Source organism: Buteo buteo, chromosome 21 (genome assembly GCF_964188355.1).
Source record: "Buteo buteo chromosome 21, bButBut1.hap1.1, whole genome shotgun sequence".
Taxonomy (NCBI): Eukaryota; Metazoa; Chordata; class Aves; order Accipitriformes; family Accipitridae; genus Buteo; species Buteo buteo.
This window is the reverse complement of record NC_134191.1, coordinates 17,660,348-17,682,007: the sequence shown is the minus strand read 5'-3', so window position 1 is coordinate 17,682,007 and position 21,660 is coordinate 17,660,348. Positions and strand designations below refer to the sequence as shown.

General features: G+C 67.5%; 4 protein-coding genes across 6 annotated transcripts; 1 reads left to right on the top strand and 3 right to left on the bottom strand.

Moving 5' to 3' along the window:
- Window positions 1-2,833: 2,833 nt before the first annotated feature.
- IFRD2 (interferon related developmental regulator 2) lies at window positions 2,834-7,166 on the top strand. 2 transcript variants are annotated; one of them, XM_075052878.1, is made up of 12 exons: window positions 2,834-2,934; window positions 3,255-3,371; window positions 3,509-3,593; window positions 3,728-3,852; window positions 3,935-4,092; window positions 4,322-4,372; window positions 4,719-4,888; window positions 5,001-5,106; window positions 5,366-5,503; window positions 5,650-5,778; window positions 5,853-5,948; window positions 6,094-7,166. In XM_075052878.1, exons 1-12 carry the CDS (start codon window positions 2,907-2,909, stop codon window positions 6,172-6,174), a joined length of 1,284 nt encoding a protein of 427 aa, XP_074908979.1. In that variant the 5' UTR covers window positions 2,834-2,906; the 3' UTR covers window positions 6,175-7,166. The 2 variants fall into 2 exon arrangements, with proteins under 2 accessions (XP_074908979.1, XP_074908980.1); XM_075052879.1 differs by lacking the exon at window positions 5,001-5,106.
- A 35-nt stretch (window positions 7,167-7,201) lies between these two features.
- On the bottom strand, window positions 7,202-9,183 carry LSMEM2 (leucine rich single-pass membrane protein 2). Of its 2 annotated transcripts, none has more exons than XM_075052880.1 (4): window positions 9,079-9,183; window positions 7,724-7,867; window positions 7,431-7,640; window positions 7,202-7,346 (listed from the first exon to the last, which is right to left on the bottom strand). In XM_075052880.1, the coding sequence occupies exons 1-4, from the start codon at window positions 9,098-9,100 to the stop codon at window positions 7,210-7,212; spliced, it is 513 nt and encodes a 170-aa protein (XP_074908981.1). In that variant the 5' UTR covers window positions 9,101-9,183; the 3' UTR covers window positions 7,202-7,209. The 2 variants fall into 2 exon arrangements, with proteins under 2 accessions (XP_074908981.1, XP_074908982.1); XM_075052881.1 differs by having other exon boundaries at window positions 7,724-7,864; window positions 9,079-9,172.
- Window positions 9,184-9,535: 352 nt separating this feature from the next.
- Window positions 9,536-11,243, bottom strand: HYAL3 (hyaluronidase 3). Its single transcript, XM_075052901.1, has 3 exons — window positions 10,347-11,243; window positions 10,147-10,236; window positions 9,536-9,979 (listed from the first exon to the last, which is right to left on the bottom strand). The coding sequence occupies exons 1-3, from the start codon at window positions 11,241-11,243 to the stop codon at window positions 9,626-9,628; spliced, it is 1,341 nt and encodes a 446-aa protein (XP_074909002.1). The 3' UTR covers window positions 9,536-9,625.
- NAA80 (N-alpha-acetyltransferase 80, NatH catalytic subunit) lies at window positions 11,138-15,709 on the bottom strand. The gene is made up of 3 exons (XM_075052902.1): window positions 15,650-15,709; window positions 12,466-13,213; window positions 11,138-11,276 (listed from the first exon to the last, which is right to left on the bottom strand). Exon 2 carries the CDS (start codon window positions 13,203-13,205, stop codon window positions 12,486-12,488), a length of 720 nt encoding a protein of 239 aa, XP_074909003.1. The 5' UTR covers window positions 13,206-13,213; window positions 15,650-15,709; the 3' UTR covers window positions 11,138-11,276; window positions 12,466-12,485.
- Between the last annotated feature and the right edge of the window lie 5,951 nt (window positions 15,710-21,660).

Genomic DNA, 21,660 nt, shown 5'->3' with positions numbered 1-21,660 from the left:
GGGCAGGGACAGGGGCTGGCACAGGGAAAGCAGCAGGACAGGGACAGGGGTAGAGATGGAGCAGGGACAGGAGCAGGGATACAGGCTGGGGCAGGGACAAGGACAGAAACAGAGATACAGGCAGGAGCAGCGACATGGCCAGGGCAGGGCTATGGGGAGGAGCGGGGATGAGTGTCCCCTTAGTGTTGGGTGACAACGGGACGGGGACCAGGACAGCAATACAGGCAGGGGCAGGGGTATCAGCAGGGATACAGGCAGGGATAAGGGCAGGGGCAGAGGTAGAGACAGGGACAGGGGCAGAAATGGGGACAGGAGCAGGTATTTGGGCAGGCATGGGGCAGGGATACAGGCAGGGGCAGGGACAAGGACAGAATCAGAGATACAGGCAGGAGCAGGAGTGGGGCAGGAGCTGGGGAAAGGACAGAAGCAGGGATATGGGCAGGTATGCAGGCAGGGGCAGGGATATGGGCAGGGACAGGGACACAGGGATGTGGGCAGGGAGAGGGAAGGGACAGGACCAGCAGCAGGCACAGGGGCACAGGCAGGGGCAGGGACGGGTGTCACAAGCATTTCACACCTGGCCCTTGCGGCCCGAGGAGCAAGGCGAGAGTGACAAGTCATTCTTTATTTGCACCAATGGGGTGTCTCAGCCAAATCGCGGCACCCCAAATGTGGTTTCACACATGGCTCTCATGCCCTTCAAGTGATGGGGTACAGCATGGCCCGACCAATCCTCACTCCCCCCGGTCCTGCTTTGCAAAGCTGCTGCAATTCTATGGCGGCGGCACTCTTCTTCCCTCCTCCGAGTGTCCCTGGAGCCAGTCTCGCTAAGGGTACTTATCTGTGAGGCCAGCTAACGGGAGGGTCTCAGGGAGGTGTTGGAGGGGCTGGGCTGCTGGTCTTATCGCGGCAGTCCAGGGGTAGCCTTCGTCCTTTGTGGTGGGGCTGTCCTCCTCCTTCTCCTCGTATCTATCTGGGGTCCTGTAGCCATGCCTACTGAACTTAACTACGTGGTATACAACGTAAACTATAGACATGTATCTCTTTGAGAAATTTCACACCGTTTCAAACTATAAAGACTAATTGGTACGATAGCTAGGGAATGAGATTTTCCTAGCGAGATGCAGGCAGGGACAGGGGCAGAAGAAGGGGTATGGGCAGGGGTCTGGGAAGGGATAGTAACAGGCCAGGGGCAGAAATAGTGACTGGAGAGGGGCAGGGATACAGGGGCAGGGATACGGGGGCAGGGGCAGGGATACGGGCAGGGATACGGGCAGGGACTGGTCTGCGGACACGGGCAGGGTCTGCGGACACGGGCAGGGTCTGCGGTGCGGGCAGAGGGGCAGGGGCTGGTCTGCGGACACGGGCAGGGTCTGCGGTGCGGGCAGAGGGGCAGGGGCTGGTCTGCGGACACGGGCAGGGTCTGCGGACACGGGCAGGGTCTGCGGACACGGGCAGGGTCTGCGGTGCGGGCAGAGGGGCAGGGGCTGGTCTGCGGACACGGGCAGGGTCTGCGGTGCGGGCAGAGGGGCAGGGGCTGGTCTGCGGACACGGGCAGGGTCTGCGGACACGGGCAGGGTCTGCGGACACGGGCAGGGTCTGCGGTGCGGGCAGAGGGGCAGGGGCTGGTCTGCGGACACGGGCAGGGTCTGCGGTGCGGGCAGAGGGGCAGGGGCTGGTCTGCGGACACGGGCAGGGTCTGCGGACACGGGCAGGGTCTGCGGACACGGGCAGGGTCTGCGGTGCGGGCAGAGGGGCAGGGGCTGGTCTGCGGACACGGGCAGGGTCTGCGGTGCGGGCAGAGGGGCAGGGGCTGGTCTGCGGACACGGGCAGGGTCTGCGGACACGGGCAGGGTCTGCGGACACGGGCAGGGTCTGCGGTGCGGGCAGAGGGGCAGGGGCTGGTCTGCGGACACGGGCAGGGTCTGCGGTGCGGGCAGAGGGGCAGGGGCTGGTCTGCGGACACGGGCAGGGTCTGCGGACACGGGCAGGGTCTGCGGACACGGGCAGGGTCTGCGGTGCGGGCAGAGGGGCAGGGGCTGGTCTGCGGACACGGGCAGGGTCTGCGGTGCGGGCAGAGGGGCAGGGGCTGGTCTGCGGACACGGGCAGGGTCTGCGGACACGGGCAGGGTCTGCGGACACGGGCAGGGTCTGCGGTGCGGGCAGAGGGGCAGGGGCTGGTCTGCGGACACGGGCAGGGTCTGCGGTGCGGGCAGAGGGGCAGGGGCTGGTCTGCGGACACGGGCAGGGTCTGCGGACACGGGCAGGGTCTGCGGACACGGGCAGGGTCTGCGGTGCGGGCAGAGGGGCAGGGGCTGGTCTGCGGACACGGGCAGGGTCTGCGGTGCGGGCAGAGGGGCAGGGGCTGGTCTGCGGACACGGGCAGGGTCTGCGGACACGGGCAGGGTCTGCGGACACGGGCAGGGTCTGCGGTGCGGGCAGAGGGGCAGGGGCTGGTCTGCGGACACGGGCAGGGTCTGCGGTGCGGGCAGAGGGGCAGGGGCTGGTCTGCGGACACGGGCAGGATCTGCGGACACGGGCAGGGTCTGCGGACACGGGCAGGGTCTGCGGTGCGGGCAGAGGGGCAGGGGCTGGTCTGCGGACACGGGCAGGGTCTGCGGACACGGGCAGGGTCTGCGGTGCGGGCAGAGGGGCAGGGGCTGGTCTGCGGACACGGGCAGGGGGCCCAGGGCCGGGCCGCAGGCAGATGCCGGCAGCGCGCGCCCGCTGCCCCGCGCGGCGCGTGCCGGGAGTTGCAGTCCGCGGCCCCGCGCGGGGCGCATGCGCGGGTTGGCGACGGGCGCTCCCAGGGGGCCTCGGGGCGCGGGTTGGGGGCGGAGCCGGAGGCGGGACAGGAGGCGGGGCCTCCCGCCCGGGGAGGGGCGCGGGGTCCGCGCGCGCCGGCCATGCCGCGCTCCCGCCGAGCCGCGCGCCGTGAGTGGGGGGGCTCTGGGCGCGGTGCAGGGCGGGAAGGCGGCGGACCGGGGAGGGCGGCTGGGGGCGGCGGGGCCGGGAGGGCGGCTCTGCGGCGGGGGCCGCCGGGCCGGGCCGGGCCGGGCCGGGCCGGGCCGGGCCGCCCTGCCCTGCCCTGCCCTGCCCTGCCCTGCCCTCCCGGCAGCGGGGCGCGGGGTCCGCATAGGCCCCACGGCCCGCACAGGCCTCAGGCCTCCGCCGCCCCCGCGCCGCCTCTCCCCCGTGCGGCCGGGGCCGGGCTGACAGGGGCCTGTCCCCGACCTCCCCCCCCTCCCCCGCAGGTGGCCCCGGCAGCGGCCGGGCGAGCTCGCCCGTCAGCGAGGAGGAGGCCGGCAGCGAGGTGCTGAGCCACTGCAGCAGCGCCAGCGAGGGAGCCAGCCCCGCCGAGGAGGGCGCAGGTGAGCCCCGGGGGGCTGCCCCGCTGCCCCCTTCGTGTTCCCGCCGTGGGTGGCGGTGCTGCTGCCGTGTCTCCCAGCCGTGGGGCCCCCCGCCTTCGCGCCCGGGCACCTCTGTGACATGGGTGCCGCCCCGGCAGGGAGCGAGGCGGCGAGCGAGCAAGGCCAGGAGGAGGAGGTGGAGGACAGGCTGAAGGAGCACATGGACAACCTCCTGGACAAGAGGTGAGGAGCGGCTGTCACCCCGCCGTGGGCACGCCGGGCACGCTGCCCGGTCCCTGCCGGCGCTGCCAGCCAGGGCTAGGGACGTGCCCCGTCCCGGGCCGTCCCACCCCGTGACCTCCCGCGATCTCTTGCAGCGCCAAGACGCGGCAGGCGGCACTGCAGAGCCTGCGCCTGGCCTTCTCCTCCAAAACCCTCTCCGAGTTCCTGCTGGAGCGCCGCCTCACGCTCACCGACTCCCTGGAGAAGTGTCTCAAGAAAGGTCTGGGCGCAGGCGGGTGCCGGGGCTGGAGTGGCGGGGCCGGTGACCGGTGTCTGAGGGAGGTCTCTCGTGCTGCCTGCAGGTAAAGGGGAGGAACAGGCGCTGGCGGGCACCGTCCTCACCCTCCTCTGCCTCCAGATGGGCTCTGGCCCGGAGGCGGAAGAGGTGTTTCGCAGCCTGAAGCCCCTGCTTGTCAGCGTCCTGACAGACAGCACAGCCAGCCCCAGCGCCCGGCAGAGTGTAAGGCCTGGCCCCCTTTCTCCTGGGTGTGGGGGGCACCTTGGTGGTGGGGAGAGCCCAGGCAGTACCTTTGGGGGCCCCTGCAGTCAGGGGAGGGCGGCAGGATTGGGTGCTGTGGGGAGCAGTGGGATAAAGCAGGGGCACTCCAACCCTGCTTCCCCTTGGCTGGGTGCTGGATCTGGCCTGGCACTGCCTCCTCTGACTGCCTTTTCCTCACGTCTCTCGCCAGTGTGCCACGGCCCTGGGCATGTGTTGCTACATTGCCGCTGCTGACCTCGAGGTAACTGTGCCCGGGTGTCGTCCGTACCCCTGCCAGAGGGCATCCCGGGGGCTGCCGTGCTACCCACCCTCAGCCCATGGTGCCAGGGCAGCTTGGAGCTGAGCTGGGGAAGGGGCACAGGGAAATCAGTGACAGCCCAGGCCCCTAACCTGGGCAGTGTGGAGCTGAGCTGAGAGGGGGAATCCCACCTTGCAGAGATGGGGTGTCCTGAGTGGAGGAGTCTCTCCTGCCCTGGGGAGGTCCTGGTGCCCCTGGGCAGGGTGGGTGCCCTTCAGTCCCCAGTGCACAGCTTCACTGTGGCATCTTCCTGGCAGCTGTGGTCTGACAGTGGGTTTCCCCTCTCCAGGACCTGGTCTCATGCCTGTCCTGCTTGGAGGGCGTCTTCAGCTCCCCCAGCGCAGGTGAGGGGGGCTCGGCACCCGCCCACCATGGCCCTCTGCACTGCAGTGCGCTCCAGTCGTGGTCCCTGCTCCTCACCATCTGCCCCCCCTCCCACATCAAGAGTGTCTTGGACAAGTGAGTGGGGTGTGGGGGGTGCAGGGCCTGGTGTGGGGCAACCGGCTGCAGAGGGGGGAGCCTCTGGGATGATGCTTGGCCCCCCGACTGCCCTCCTGCCTTCCTGTCCCAGTCACTGGCTGAAGCTGCCCCCGCTGCTGTCCAGCAGCAGTGTCACGCTGCGCATCCTGGCTGGGGAAGCCATCGCGCTGGTCTTCGAGCTGGCCCAGGACGTGGAGGTATGGTGGGGCGCTGCAGCAGCAGAAGGCAGCTGGTGGGCGGGCAGCAGAGCAGCAGGGAGCTGCTGGCACCGGCACCCTGCCCGTGCCCCAGCTGAGCTGGCACTGACGGTGTTGGGATGCACCAGACTGGCGTCACCAGTAGGTGCCCAGGCAGAGGGGCTGACCCCGATGGTCCCCCCAGCGCTGTCCTGGCTATGGCAGCGGTGGGCAGTGCCTGGAGCCGCATCCCCTCTAACCCCCCCTGTTTTTTTGGCAGGAGGACTTGTGCCACCAAGATACAGAGTTCCTGCGAGCCCAGCTCAAGGTTTTGGCTACAGAGAGCAGCAAGTACCGAGCCAAGACAGACCGACGGAAGCAGCGCTCCATCTTCCGGGACATCCTGCACTTCATTGAGGTACTGGAGGCTGGTGGTGCCCTTCGCTGCCGAAGCTGTGGCCGTGCAGCTGCTGCCCAGCTGCCTGGTGATTCTCCTCCGCTGAGAGCCAGGGGACGCACAGGGCTGGTGCCCAGGTTATTGCTGATGCCCCTCTCTCCGCTCAGAGTGGGGAGTACCAGGAGGAGACCATCCGATTTGGCCTGGAGTGCATGTACCTGGACAGCTGGGCACGCCAGCGGACCTACCAAGCCTTTAAAGAGGTGCTGGGCTCCGGCATCCGCCACCACCTCCAGGTAGGGGCCGGGTGGCCACACTGGGGGGTGCCGGACCAGTGCTGGCAGCTGCTGACAGGCCGCTGCTTCCGCAGAACAATGAGCTGCTACGGGAGATCTTCGGCCTCGGGCCTCCCTTGGTGCTGGATGCGGCTGCTCTGAAAGCCAGCAAGGTCTCCCGCTTCGAGAAGGTGGGTGCCGCCACCCAGACTTGTGCCCACAGTCCTCTCCCGTGCCGCCGCCGGCTCTAGCCGAGTGCCTGCATGTGGTGGGCGCTAGTGGAGAGGTGGGCAGAGGGGCAGCCCCTAACCCATCTCTCCTTCCCTCCCCTCCCAGCACCTCTACAACTCGGCTGCCTTCAAAGCCCGCACGAAAGCCCGGAGCCGGGTGCGGGACAAGCGGGCGGATGTGCTGTGACGGGCAGAGGGGGGCAGAGCCCCCAGCCCACCTGGACTGCAGACCCAGCACTGTGAGGGGCAGGTGCCCCCAGCCCTTGGGCTTTTATTCATGTACAGCAGAGTATTTAATGCCTGGAGCTGCCCCACCAGGGGCTGCCCCCTCTTTTATTTTTTTAACCAAAAAAAAAGGATAAAAGGAGAGCAGGGGGGAGGTGGCGGTGTGCTGCTGTGTGCTTGCTCTGTGGCTGGGGCTCTGCGTGGCACGGTGGGAGGGGGTCATACGGGGCTTCTGCAGCCCCTTTCAGAGGCAGGGCTCATGTCTTCCCTCCGCGGTCCCACAGGGGCATCAGGGTGGCCTGGCACAGCCCGAAGGGCTGGGCGGGAGGGCAGAGCCGTGTGGGGCTGCGGGGCAGCTGGCGCTGGTGTCTGTGCCTGCGGCAGGAGTGCTCCCCCAGGTCCCCCCTGCCACGCTGGGCACAGCCCCCGTCTCCGCAGCCGGCCTGGCACCCAGGGGCGGTGGCAGAGCAGCGTGGGGTGGCAGGCTCTGCCCATCCCTGCCAGCTGCCTGCTCCGAGCCCTTTTCCAGCCAAATGCTTTATATGAAATAGTCCTCTTGTGGGAAATTAATTACAGGGGGGTGGCACAGCAGGCGAATCCCAGGGCTGCCTGTGCAGCCCTGGGGGCCACTGCCCGGGTGGGCATGGGGCTGCGCCAGCTGGGAGTGCCTGCCACCCCGGGAATGTATCTATGGTGGTGATTTTCTAAGACTTTGATTACAGGAGGTAATTAAAAGGCTAATTGGAGGGTGCCTTCTGCCTTGTTGTTAAGAGGAAGGGCTGTCACTGGGGTGGGTGTCGGTCCTTGCAGTCCTGTCCCTTTCTCTCGCAGCCTGGGGCGGGGGCCAGGATTGCCTCCCCCACCCCCTGTGCCCCGTGGGGCGATGCTGCCAGGTCCGAGCGGGACGGGGGGCTGGTAGGGCTGTCCGCTCCCCCCTCCCGCCCTTCGGTGCCCCTTCCCGTGGTGGCCCGGTGCCCGAGGCAGGGCTGGGAGCGGCTCACCGGTGCCCGCCGGGCTCGGCGCTGGCGTTGAGGCGAGCCCAGAGCTGCCCGCTGGCTGCCCGCAGCTGGCGCATGGCGTCCTCCTGGCTCTCCAGCCACTGGGCCAGCGCCCGCACCGACTGGCTCTGCAGGACTGCGGGGAGAGGATGGGGACACGCTAGGGACGGGTGGCCTGGCCTTCCCGCAGCGTCCCCCCGCCCTGCCCAGCGCCACGTACCACTCAGGTAGATGGCCAGCGTGGCCAGGACCAGGCTCGCCAGTGCCAGGAGCCCCAGCAGGGCCAGGAGCAGGGGGTGGCTGGGGCTGAGGCAGGGGCAGGGGTTGGCGGCGGGCACGGGTCGCAGGGTGGGCAGGAGCGGCGGGGGGCCGGGGGGCACGGGGCGAGGCGGTGGCCTGCGCAGGCTGCTGGAGGGAGCCGGGCCGTTGCCTGCGGGCAGGGGAGAGAAGAGGTCAGAGCCCAGCCGCCGGCACGGCCGGGGCTGGCACGGCCCCTCCTCGCCCCGCTCTCACCCTCGGCGCCCTTCTGCCCGCCCGAGGCCCAGTGCAGGTCGCTGATGGACTCCACGGGGCGCAGGCTGATGGCTCCCGTCTCGCTGCCGTCGGGGTCCCCGGGCTCTGCCGGCGCGGCACCCTCGGCCCTTCCCATGCCGTCTGCTGGGAGCGGAGGCAGAGGGTGAGCGTGGGCCCTGCTGGCAGCCCCTGCCTGCCCCGGGCACCCCTATGGGGACCAGACCCTTCCCGGAGGTGACCCCAGCTTTGACGCCAGCCCGGTGCTGTGCCGGGGCAGGCAGCCAACGCCGGTGTTCCCTCGGCACAGCCCTGCGGCCGCGGGCAGGCGAGCGCTGGCTGTGCCCCCCCCCGGCCCCGGTGCTGTCATCGGAGCGGTTAGTGGTTGCCTGGTGGCCACGATCCCAGAGCCTCGTTAGTGGGGCTGGAATCTGGCCCTGGCTTGGGGGCAGGAATGTGCCACCCCCCCCCGGCCCCAGGTAGCCACGGCACCTCGGGGCTGGCTGGGGCTCCCCCCGGGCCAGCTGGGAGCTGGTGGGGCAGGGGCAGGACAGTGCCAGCTCCAGCCCGCGGCATGGTTCGGCTTGCCCTGTGGGCACCGTGCTCATGCGCTGCTTAGGGGTGTACGGATGGAGATGTGGGGTGCGTGCCGTGCCAGGGGATCCTGGTGCCCACCGTCCAGGTGGGCACATTCCCCATGGGAGCAAGGGGGCTTTTTGGAAGTAGGCATGGCTCCAGCACCATCTAGGGAAGCAACCATACCTGCACTGGGGTAGAAGAAAAGGCTTTTTTTTGGGGTGTTTGCATGTTTTTGAGCAGCGGGCAGGGCCCAGGCGCTGTGCCCGTGGCGGAGCAGGGCAGGGTGGCACTGTGCCCACTCCCAATCCCTCCCGGGGTCAGTGGCGTGTCGCAGGGCAGCGTGGCGCCGTGCCGCTGCCGGCGGGGCGGTGCGTGCCGCCAGCCGGGTTGGCAGGCGTCAGGGCTGGGGGGCCTCAGATGGTGCCCAGGGTCCTGCCGGACCCTCCCCAGGTCTCTGCTTTTGGCTGGGGGCTGGCCCATGGGTACCCCCATCTCCCCTGCATCCGCTCCCCCCTGCCTGGGGTCATGGCTGGTCCTGTAGGTTTGGTGCAGGGGGCTATGCCAGCCAGGTACCTGCCCCCCTCCCCAAACCCTGCTGCCCTGTGCCTGCAGCCCTCCAGGACCCCCTTCTTCCCCAGGCAGGCATCTCTGCCTGCAGCCCCTGCAGCAGAGTGCAGCATTTGGCCGCTGCTTCCAACCCAACCCCACGGCATCGTGCCACCCAGTCCCCCCCAGGGTGCCAAGGCCCCCGCCAGCCCCCAGCCCGCTCCCCAGCCTACCTTCTCCAGCCTCCCTGGGCATGGCTCCCTGTGCCCGGGCAGCGTGAGTGGGCAGCAAGGCAGTGTGGGGCCCCTGGGAGCTGGGCACTGGGTTCCCAGTGCGCCAACTGCGCCGCTTAAAATAGGACAGTGAGAAACACGGTTGGGGGGTGGATAAAAATAGCCGTGGGGAGGGGGGCCCAGCGGTGCAGTCAGGGCTCCCGGCAGCATGGTGCCAGCGTGGCAAAGGGATAGCAGCCTGTGGCAGTGCCCCATGCCCCTCCTTCAAGGAAAAAGGGGCTGCCAGCTCCCTGTGGCATCAGGGCAGAGCCTGTGCAGGGAAACTGAGACACCAGTGGGCCCATCCAGAGCCAAACTGGGGTCTCCGCTGCCTCTCAGCAGCAACGGCAATTGTGCCCAGCCCGGGGGCACCAGGGAGCCCCCCCAGTTTTGCCCACAAGGACCATGCCAGCTGTGTCAGGAGGATTTATTTAAGTTAATGAGACCATAGGCAGCACCAGGCAGCAGCACTGCTAGGGTAGGGGACCATGGCGGTCCCTGGCCCCGGTCACCAGCCCCACGTGCCCCGTGGCAGGCAGGTGTCGGAGGGCGGGAGATCATTCTGCCCGTAGAGGCCATGAGTGTGGGTGGGTGCCAGGCAGGAGGCAGCAGGGCCAGTCTGGACCCGCTGGGCACAGCCCTCGCCGGTCCAGCCACGGTAGCAGTGGCAGCGGAAAGAGGCCGGTGGGCTGGCGCTGGGGCCGAGGTGCAGGAGGCTGCCCAGGTCATGGGGCTGCCGGCGCACGCAGCGCCCGTGCCCGTGGCACTGCCCGTAGCTGCACTCCCGGGCTGCTGCCATCACGTTGGCCACGTAGGGACCCAGGGTGGATGTGAGGTAGTGGCGCAGGCTGGCACAGCTCTCCTGCGGGGGGGGAAGCACCAGTGAGAACCTGCCTCGGCACTGGGGTCCCTCCGGCCACCCCTCCCCGGGGGGCACAGGAGATGTGGCCGTCCTGTACACCCCATGCCCACGCCACCTCCTGCTGCCCGCCGCGTGCCAGCCGCAGTGCAGCAAGGGGCCGTACTCACAGCCGAGCGGGAGTACGACAGGTCTCCCCAGAGCACGAGTCCGGCCGCACCCAGCGCCGCGCTCTCGCCGATGGTGTGCACCAGGTCAGCCTGCCAGGGAGAGAGACAGACGTGACCGGGCTGGGGGGCACGGGCCGCGTCCCAGTGCCAAGCAGGACCCCCAGCGCACCCGCTGCCAGCCCTGGCCCCGCGGTGCTTACCAGCTCCAGGAATCTGTGCGAGCGGCGGAAGGAGAGGCGGGAGTAGGCGACCACGGGCAGGAGGCCGTCGGCCCCGAAGGCGGCCACGCGCAGGGCCTCGCGCAGCCGGTGGTGCACGTAGCGGCGGCGCAGGGCGGGCGGCAGCGCCGGCGGCAGGTAGATGCTGGGGTAGAGGGCCGCCGAGGCGGCCCAGAGCCAGCCCAGACGGTTGTTGCGCCGCACCTCCGCCGGCCGGCACTGCCCGGTGTAGTTGTCCTCCTTGGCCCAGTTGCCGTTGAGGCAGTCGGGGAAGCGGTAGAAACCCCAGAGCCCCCTCGGGCGCAGGGTCCGTCCCAGCAGCAGGGTCTCCTCCATCAGAGTCTGCGCCGCCTGCTCAAACTCCCGCCGGGCCAGCCGGAGCCACCGCCGTGCCGGCAGGAGGCCGTGCCGGTCCCGCACCCACTGCTCCGAGGCCACCCGGTAGATCCGCTTGGCTCCCCAGTTCTGGGCCCAGAGGGGCCTCCACTCCTCCCAGTCCACCACGGCCAGGCCGCGGAAAGCGCGTTGCAGGAGGAGGCGGATGTCCCCGGCCACCCTGGCGAGGTGGGCGCTGAGTGGGACCCGCTGGGGGATGCCCCCGTTGCGGGGGACGCCCTGCCGCGACAGGTAGGGGTACAGCCCAAACTTGTTCTTGTAGAAGATGGTGATGTTCTGGCCGGCAAAGCGGCCATCCTGGTTCTCCACGATGCCGTAGTCACTGAGGGGCAGCCCCACGCCGAAGCGGCGCTGGCAGCGGCCGGTGGGGATGTTCCACACCACAGTGAAGGGCTGGCCACCCGCCAGGGGCTCCGGTGCCGGGCTTTCCCCACCGACTGTGCCCAGCGCCAGGCAGGCCCAGAGCGCCAGCGCCGGCACCATCCTGCGTCGCCGGCTGCCTGCGGGGCCGGCACCCTGCGGGGAAAGGAGAGTGGCAGGGGTGAAGTGGCAGGGCGCAGTGTGCACCCTGGCTGTGCTGGCGCTGCCACCCTGGCACGTGGTGGGCTAGGATCGGCCACAGGGGCTGAGCTGCCCCACAGGCACGTGCTGCCCACCCCAAAATCCCATGGGACTCAGCAAATGGAGGGTTTCAGGCACCTCGTGCCTCAGTGCCACCAGCGGGCACCTCTGCCTGCTGCGCCCCGGTGCGCACAGCCCCTGCCTGCACCACCACAGCCATGGCACGGCTCTGGTGTGGCACTGCAAGCTGCCGACACCGGTGCCTCAGTTTCCCTGCTGGCTCCTAGCCCTCCCCGTAGCGGGGGCACCGTGACCCCCTTCTTCCCCATTTTGTAGCAGAGCCTAGCCAGGCTGGGTGCCCTGCTGAGGGACGGAGTCCCCCGAGAAGTGTGGTGGAGCCAAAGGGGCAGCTCTGCCCCCCAGGCTGGGCAGGGATGGGGGGGGGGTCGGCTGCCCCTGCCTGGTGCCGGCCAGCTGCCCGGGGCGAGGGGATTAGGCCGGAGATGGGCCCGGGGACCGCGTGACGCAGCAAGGACAGCGCTAATCCCCCGGCACCGGGCCCAGCCGCTCTCCCTGACCTTGCTGCTCCCGCGCCTCCGGCCCTCGCTGCTGTCAGCTGCCTCGGAGCGGGGGCCTGGCTGCCTGCCCCCCTCGTGGTGCAGTGCAGGGGACCCTGCAGCCCACCTCACCCTCCTGGGGCCTCCTCCCCCTGGTGCCCCTCCAGCCATCGTGTGCCTCGGTTTCCCCAGGCTGCTCAGTGGGGACAGTGGCAGCCACGCTGGCGGAGACGGCATGCTGTCAGCCCCAGCTGCCCAACAGCGAGTCCTCTGGGTGGAGGAGACACTGGTGGGACCGGGCAGCGCTCCCGGGACCAGTCCCAACCCCAGAGCCCGACATGGGCCCAGCTCACTGCCATGCTGGTGGTTCCAGGGCTCCGGCCAGGTGAGCTGAGGGCCGGGCGAGAGCGGATCCAGTGTGCCCGGACAGGGCAGGGTGTGGGATCCGCATCCCCGCCAGCACCCACCCTGGCAATGGGACCAGGGCAAACCAGGGAGGCTGGGAGAGCTGGCGTCAGCCCCGAAGAACGGCAGGCAGTCAGGCAGCACTGGGGCAGGCAGCCCCTGCCCGCACTGCTTTTAATCACCGGCTCGGGGCCCCGGCCCCTCAGATGTCCTTCTTCATCCAGAAGATGGGCAGCCCTTTGGCGTCGTGGTGGGGGGTCTCCAGGAGGCTTTGCCCGCTGCTCTCGGCCAGGACTCCCCTTGCCCAGATCACAGTTGGCGGGGGGGGCGGGGGGGGAGCGGCAGGGGGTGGGAGGCAAGGAGCGGGGGCAGAGGGCACCCTTGGCCTGGTGGCGGTGGCAGTGGCAGTGGCAGGAGGGGTGGAGAAGAGCCGCAGCACCTCAGCGGGTATGGCGGGGCTGAGGAAGGCCACGCTCTGCACCGGCTCGCCCAGGACGAAGCCCAGGTGGGCATAGAAATGCTGCTTGTCGTGGGTAGTAAGATGAAGGCAGCTGAAGCCCCGGGCCCGGGCCCACCGTTCGGTGGCCTCCATCAGCTGCCGCCCATAGCCCTGGCCCCGCAGCGCCCGGGCCACCACCACGCTCTCCACAAAAAGGTCACGGGGCCGGCCGGCTACGCGGGAGAGCCGGACGTGGCCCACGAGCTGGCAGGGACCCTCCTGGGCGGCGAGGGCCTCGGCGGGGCCCCGGCTCCGCAGCAGCAGCAGGCAGATGGGGAAGGCATCCGAGGAGCGCTGGAGCGTGTGGAGCCGCGACGCCCGGCTCTTCCCCCACTCCTCGCCCAGCAGCTTGGCGCAGGCCTCCAGCAGCTCCGGCCTCCGGTGCAGAGGGACCAGGCTGAGTTCCTCCGACATGGAGCCCATTCTTCTCACTGACAGGAGACCAAGTAGGCCACAGCTTAGAGGCTGCAGGGGACAGGCTGCGTGTGTTGCCCCGGCCCCGGCGCAGGCATGGCTCCCCAGCAGCACGGCCAGATGGGTTTGCAGGGGTTAGCGGCGGGTCCGAGGTCAAACGACAGCACCGCGGCAGGGAAGCGGCGCGTGGTTCCAGTTCCAGGTGCCCGTGCTGTGGGACCTGTGGGCAGGTCTGGCACTGCTGAGCCAGCAGAGGGGCAGGGGCAGGAAGCACAGGGCTGGCCTTGCCCCCTCCCCAGGCCTGCCACCAGCTCCTGCCACCTGGGCACCTGCCTGAGACCAGCCAGCTCATCACACATGTATCCCCGGCCTGCAAAAGAGGGCTGCAGTGCTGTGGAGCTGAGCAGACCCCAGCCATGCCACGCCAAGTGCGAGGGCTCAGGGGGGGCCCTGCTGGCCTCCGAGGGGGCAGGACCCTGCCACAACTGGTGAGCGGCAGGGACCCTTCTCCCAGCATGGCAGCCGTTCCCCTTGCGAAGGAGAAGCCGCAGGCAGAGGGCAGGAGGAACCGCTGCACCGGCTCACCAGCTGGGGTTGAGCAAACTGCCCTGCTTCCCTCTGTGGTGGGGGGAGGGTCTGGCCCTGCCCCCTCCCCCCTCAGGGTGCCCCCAAAAGTCACCCCCCCAGCGCCAAGGCCCCTGGCTCCCAGCCCAGCCTGTATTCCCTGCTTTGGAGGCCAGGCAGCTCCCCGAGGCCCCATCAGCACCCCAGGTGGGTGATGCTTTTCCTTCCATCTCTCCAGCAAACCCATGCTGGGACCCCACCAGCACCCCTCTGCACTTGGAGGGGGGGCCCCAGTGAAGGGGGAAGCCCCCCTCATGCCTGCCCTCCTGCCGCTTCTGCCTGCGGTACCGCACCAAGCTTCAACCACCCGGGTGCCTGGTTCCTCCCTATGCCTGCCCCTCTCCGGGCCCTGCCCAGGGGCATGGGGCTGCCCACTCTGCCTGCTGCTCACTCTGCCTGCACTCATCCTGCCCACCTCTCACCCTGTCCGCTGCTCCCGCCGCTCACTCTGCTCACACTCACCCTGCCTGCTGCTGCCGGCTCCCGCGCTGCCAGTGCCTGCGCGGCAGTGCGGCAGGAAGCAGCCCAGGCTCGCGGCCGACCGCAGCGCCTGGTTCTGCTTCCCCAGCATGAATGACACGTCTGTCCAGGGCACCTCCCCCAGCACCCAAAAGAGACTGCACCCCTGCACAGGGCAGCCCACCCTGCCTGCACCCCCCATCGCTCCAAACCATGCTACACCCGCACACAGTGCACAAACCTGAACGGCACCACCCAGCTGATCACTGCGCCCACCCCACGGCTGGACCTCCCAAACAAGTGGCCCCCAGCCCATCACTGACCCATCACTGAGCCCATCATTGACCCCATCACTGACTCCATCACTGAGCCCATCATTGACCCCAGCACTGGACCCATCATTGACCCCATCCCTGACCCACCACTGATGCCATCACTGACTCCATCACTGAGCCGATCATTGATCCCATCACTGGACTCATCACTGGACCCATCATTGACCCCATCACTGACCATCACTGGACCCATCATTGACCCCATCCCTGACCCATCACTGATGCCATCACTGACTCCATCACTGAGCCTATCATTGACCCCATCACTGGACTCACCACTGGACCCATCATTGACCCCATCACTGACCATCACTGGACCCATCATTGACCCCATCCCTGACCCATCACTGATGCCATCACTGACTCCATCACTGAGCTGATCATTGACCCCATCACTGGACTCACCACTGGACCCATCATTGACCCCATCACTGACCATCACTGGACCCATCATTGACCCCATCCCTGACCATCACTGAGCCCATCATTGACCCCAGCACTGGACCCATCACTGGACCCATCATTGACCCCATCCCTGACCCACCACTGGTGCCATCACTGACTCCATCACTGAGCCGATCATTGATCCCATCACTGAACCCATCACTGGACTCATCATTGACTCCATCTCTGACCCCAGCATTGAGCTGATCATTGACCCCAGCACTGGACTCATCACTGACCCATCACTGACTCCATCACTGAGCTGATCATTGACCCCATCACTGGACTCATCACTGGACCCATCACTGACCCCATCCCTGACCATCACTGAGCTGATCATTGACCCCAGCACCGGACTCATCACTAGACCCATCATTGACCCCATCACTGACCATCACTGGACCCATCATTGACGCCATCCCTGACCATCACTGGACCCATCATTGACCCCAGCACTGACCATCATCGACCCATCCCTGACCCCATCATCGACCCTATCGCTGACCCATCACCGGACCCCGCTCCCCCTCCCCTTTCCCCCTTCCTTCTTCCCCCGCTCCCCGTTCCCGTCCCCTTCCCGCCCGTACCGACCTGCCGGCCCCGCCGCCGCCGGCGCCGCTTCCGCCGCCGCGCCCTCACTTCCGCCGCCGCGCCTTCACTTCCGCCGCCGCCCCTTCTCGGCGCCCGAACCGCGCCCCCTGGCGGCCGGAGGCCGCGTCCCCTCACGCCACCCTTTTGCGCGCATGCGCATTGCGCCGGGCCGCCGTCCGCCCTGCTCCCCGCCGCCGTGGGCCGACCCGCAGCCTCCCGCTGCCCACAGGCCTCTCGCCTCACCTCCCGCCCGTCCCCACGCACCGACCCCTCTGTGCCCACGCCACCTCGCTCCCGGCCCTACCACCCTGGGCGTACCGCCGCCCCCCAGCACCCCGGGCCGGGCCAGGCCCCCGCGCCCGCTCGGACGGCCCAGCAGGCCCGGGCTGGGCCCAACGGGGCCGTAGGCCTCGGGGAGTGGGAGAGGGGGGGAACCCCCCCCGTCCCTGGTGCCAGCCAAGGGCTGGTGGAACCCTGCCGCCCGCCACGGCAGCCATAACTGGGGGGACCCAGCTGACCCCAACAGTCGCAGGTCGCTGCGGCTGAGCGCACGGGAAGGCCTCTGGTGTCCCTGTGTGCCCACCTGCCTTCGAGCGAGGGGAGCCCGGCGGGCTTTGTCCCGGGCCTCGTGTGGACGAGGGAAGAGCCTCGGCGTGCCTGAGGGGCTGGGGCCTGCGCCCCGGCTCGGCCTGGCCATAGGTGGGGGCGGCACCAGGCCCTGGGAGTGAAGGGACAGGGGACAGAGGGGTCTCTGCGACAAGGGGGATGCCCCCATACAGACAAACCCCAGCCCCATAGCGGGAGGAGGAGGAGGAAGAGGGAGCCAGTCCTGTCCCCCCAGGGTGAGGAGGCGTCCATGTGCTCCGGGGCAGCCAGAGGGGTTCTGGGGAGGGGGGATCAGGGGGCTTAGGGGAGTGACATTGGGGTACTTTGCAACACCCTGTGTCACCCAGCTCTGCTCCCACAGTGTCTGGGAGGACAGTGTTGGGACAGGATGGGAGCGAGGAGCCCCCAAGCACAGCCACTTCTGCCCCACCACCCCTGGGGTGGCAGGGGGTCCTCCTCACCCCTTTCCTCCCTCCCTCCTGCAGGATGGTGGAGAGACCTCCTGGCCACCTTAGGCAGGCCTGGGAGGAGAAGGATGGAGCTGCCCCGGCTCCCAGCTCTGGGCCAAAGCCCGATGAGATGTGCAAGGTCCAGCTGCTGCAGGCAGGTGAGTGTGCGGCTGCTGTGGAGCAGGGGGCTGCCCACCCTGCCCTGCCCCGTCCTGTGCCAGGCTCACATCCCCCAGCCAGACTGGCATCAGAGCTCCCACAGCGCAGTGGCCAGGAAGCTAGCTCTGTTATGGCATTCCTGGGACAGGGACTCTCCCTGTGCCCTGGTGCCAGCGTGTCCCTCACCAGAGCACACCAGGGCCCCCTCCCTGTGCTGCCCTCCAGCATCACACCCTCTCCCCTGGGGCACACAGGGGACACCAGTGTTCCAGCCTTGAGCAAGGGCTCGTGGCATCCCTGGGAGCTGGGCAGAGGGCTCGGGTTTTCCCCGCTGCCTGCCCCCCAGCCCTGCCTGCTCTCTCTTGGCCAGATCTGTGCTGTTCCGCCTTCGCTGTGCCCAGGGAGGAAGATAATACCCTGGACATCATTCGAGCCTTCCTCAGGAGCAGACCAAAGGTATCCGTGGCCACTTCTCTGAGGCTGTGCCCGTGTCTCTCAGCCTGTCTTAAGGCCCCTGTCCCATGCTCAGAAGGTGCTGGGGGCTGTGCTGGGCCCCCCACCTGGCTGTCTCTCCGCCCTGACACTGTCTGTCTGTCTGTCTCCTCCCCGGCTGGCAGGAAGAGGCCCAGAAGCTGAGATTTCTGGCCTCCGTCTGCACCATCTGCAGCACCACCGGTGTGGACTCCACTGTGTGGGACATGCTTTACTTCTGCCAGCTGGAGGTGGTGGAGACCATTGAGGTGAGGGGACGGCCAGTCAGGCTGAGGCAGGGGCAGGGGCAGCAGGCAGTGACACAGCCCCAGGGGTAGGTGAGGGCTTGGCCAGGCAGGGGAGTTGCGGATGAGCACTGCTCCGGGTCTCTATCCTTGGAGATGCTCCAAAGCCACCTGGGTGGCCTGGCTGGACGTTTGCAGGTCCCTTGGCCAGCCTGTGGCTCTGTGATGGGCACAGCCCTTCCAGCCATGGGGCCTGGGACCACTGGCTGCTGGGTGGGGAGGGGGTGCCAGGATGGGGGCACCTGGGCTCTGCCAGCCCCGCAGGCTCTTGCTGGGTGAAGGAGACTGCCCCGTCCTGAGCTGTCCCATGCTGCTGTGCTCCCCAGGTGCTGCTGCAAGAGGAGCCCGCTGGCCACCAGGGCATCATGGTGCAGCAGCAAGCCATGCTGGCCATCACCTCCATGAGGTACCTGCCCCAGCCCCCAGCTTGGTGGCCCCGATGGCACTAGTCCCAGGTGGGGAGCATCCCCAGTCCTGAGTCTGAGAGGGAGGCAGAGAACAGGGCAGGGAGTGCCACAGGGTTTTCCCCGCAAAGGCGAGTGCCAGTGTCATGGGGGGGTTGAGGTGTCCCCCGTGGCATGGGGCTCAGCTCAGGTCTCTAAGCCCAGGGTCTGCCTCCTCCTCTGTCCCCACAGCAGAGCAGGGCTGCTTCTGCAGGAGAAGAAAAGCAGCCTCCTCTATGCCTGCTTCTGCAACATCTTCCACCTGCCTCCTCAGGAGGACACTCAGGGCCCTGATGCTTCACTCTACTCCAAGGTCTGCCAGGGGGTGAACCACGGGGAGTTCCCTGGCTGCGAGGCCCCTTCCTGGGCACCACAGGGCCATGGCCATCCCCTGCCAGGCTTCCAGGGCTGCCCCCAAGACTCTATCCCCCTCACAGACCCTGGCCACGATGGACAGCATGCTGCAGGTGCTGGTACGCAGCGCCGGCACCCTCGGCATCGTGGAGCTGCAGAACATCTTGCAGGTCTGGCCTTAGCACAGGGTCCCCATGGGCAGTGACCCCTGGCTTGAGCGGTGCCCGCCCCCAGCACCTGGTGCAAGGAGGGGGGCAGGGAATGTCCCTCCTTTCCAGCCATGCCCCCCACCCACCCCCCTGCCTCCTGGCTGCCACCAGAGCCCCTTCTCCTGCCCTAGCCCACCCCACCTCTGCAGCCTTGCCCGCTGCCCATCCTCCCCAACACTGCCTCCCAGATGGACCTGCCTGTCTGGCAAGGGGAGCCCAGCCCTGGGGCTTTCCCCCTCCAGCTTCACCATGGGCCATATCCCAGAGCCCCCACCACAGGTCCCCAGTGAGGTGGTCACCCCAAAGCCTTGGAGTCCTTGGGTGGGAGGCAGAGGGATGTTTTCTGGTGGGGAGTGAATGGAAGGCAGCAGAAGAAGCAGGATGCAGCAACCTGCCTGCCCGCAGCAGGTTGCTGTGAGGGGCAAGAAGGACACATGCCCCATCCCAGGCACTGCCCCAGAGCAAGCCTAGCCGTGCCATGCTGTGCCCTGCCACCTCCCTGGCACACCAGCAGCTTTTCTCCTCCCAGCTGCTGCTGCCCTTCACCAATTCCCAGCTGGCAGAGGTACAGGAGAGGGCCATGGCACGGATTGCCAGGCTGGCCCACTTCATCACCATCTACTCCCTGCCGCAGGTACCGAGCTCCTGGTCTGGGCAGCCCCAGTGCCCTGTCCCTGTGCCCCTGAGCCCCGGCACCTCGCAGGGAAGCTGGGCACCCAGCCAGCAGGTCGGGAGCAGGGGTCTTTGCCCTGCCCCTGGCCTGTCAATGTTCTCTCCCAGGGCAGGTCAGGGCTGCCCCAGGCACAGGCAGGAACCTGGGTCCGGCAACCTTGCCCTGCTCTTGGCTGCTGCCTAGCTGCTCTGGGAGCAGCTGGGGCTCACCTTGTGCCTGGGCTCACCCTGTGCTCACACTGCCTCTCTTCCCCCAGGTCTGCCCCTGCTTTGCACAAGCCATAGTCCTCAGGCATCAGTGCTCCAAGACACATCAGTTTGTGATGCTGGGAAAGCTGGTGGGGCACCTCACCCTCTGTTGCACCTGCAAGGACAAGGGGACCTGTCATGAGGCTGCAGAAGCTCTCCATCACCTGCACACCTTTGTCCTGCAGCAGAGAAGTAAGACAAGCTGTGTCAGGCTGGATCCCCCAGACATGGGCAGTCAGGGGCCACTCTCCTTGTCGAGAGAAAGCCTTATCCAACCTGCCTGCCTGCCTGCAGTCTGAAAAGTCATTTCGCCTTGCCCCCGCTCACAATAGCCCTGGACCCTCCCTGGGTATCTGTTCCCTGGACCTGTCTGGTGCCCTTTTTCTTTGCCAGCAACTTTTCTGCCCAATAGTCTCAGACTGCACCTCCACTTCTGCACCCTCTCTCTGAGCACCCTGTTTTTGCTCCTCCCCAGGCAGGTGGCCCGGGCTGCATGACACAGAGCAGCTGCAGCTCCAGGAGGACTGGCAAGCAACGCAGCCCTGGCAGCTTTTGCAAACCAGCCACACCGGCAAAATCTTCTTGGTAAGAAGTGCCTTTGGCTCAGTGTGAGTGAAGGGACACCCGATGCATGGGGATGACAGGGGCTCACACTGTTCCTGAGCAGGGGCTAGGCAAAGGCCCTCAGGGAGCTTCAGTTCCCTGCGGGACCCTGATGCCTACCATCAGTCTCCTCCCCAGTGCAGCCTGGCTCTGTGTCCTGCTCTCACTGCACAGTCAAGATGCTCTGGGTGATGCTCTAGGCAACAAATCTCCCCTCCTCTCCTTCATCCTGCAGATGTTCACAAAATACCTCCAGCCCTCTGACCGGGTAGACATCATCCTCATGGCTATGAAGAGCTTGAGAGCCCCAAGTGCCTACAGCATCAGCCTGGCTGCCCACATGGTGGATGTCCTTGTGGCGGACCATGCCTTCCAGCCGGGGCAGGTGAATAGCCCATGGGTGGCACAGCTGATGCTCCAGCCCACTGGGGGACTGTTCCTCCCCTGGCTCTGTGCCTGGCTAGCACTGACGCCGTCTCAAGCTGGCATACTGCAATAGGAACGGAAGCAGCTCCCAGTGGGAGCTGGGGAAATGGCCGCGCTCACCGTGCTGACATCCCCACTCCCACCTGTGTCTCCCCTCCAGGTGCTGAACGTCGTGTGGGCCATCTACAGAAGCAGGCCCTCTGTCAGGGCGGTGGTAGCCCTCGGAAGCCTGGACAGGGCCCTGCTGGTGCTTATGGGCAAACACCCCAGAGAGGTGGTGGCCAGCCTGCTGCAGTGCTCCCCGATGTGCACCCAGTAAGGGGACCACCAGCCCTTGGGGCTCCTCTCACACTAGGAGAGGGGCCCCAAGACCCTCCCGAGGGATTTCAGCCCAGCCATCCTCTGGGGTGTCCCTGCTGACAGAGCCCCGGGTCCCTGCAGTATCGCCATGGCCATGTGGAGGGCGATGATGTCTGAGCCCCAGGCTGCGGAGAAGGTGCTGAGGGAGCTGCTCAGCTTGCTGATGAACCAGTCACTGCGCAAGACCTCCACCTCCACCAAGGACAACCCGCGCATCCTCTCCCTGGCTGTGAGTTGCTGGATGAAGCCTTGCTGACCTCCGGGGCTGATCTCAGCTGTCCGGGGCCCCTGCTCCCCTTCCCTGCCCACTCCAAGGCTTGACCTCCCCAGGAGTGAGGGGGCATCTCGGCATCTGGGTGTCTTCTGCAGGCAGCCAGGGCGATAAGCGAGATCCTCCTGCAGTCTGTCTGCCTGTGGCAGGTGGAGGCAATTTTCCCCCAGCTTTTCCTGGCGCTGCTTTTCCAAGTGTCATTCACCACGGAGCTGACGCTGCAGGAGGTGCACATCTTCTGGACAGAGCACCAACAGGATTGGCTCACTCCCATCAGGTGCTCCATCCCTTTCCTCTCATCCCTGCTAGCAACCCGGAGCCAAGCCAGGGGTCCTGGTGGGAGCTGAGCATTTCTCCTTGTGCAGGTCTGCGGTGCAGTCCATGAGAGTGCTGCTCTGCAGCATGGGCTTTGAGAGCAAGGTACTGGCCATCGA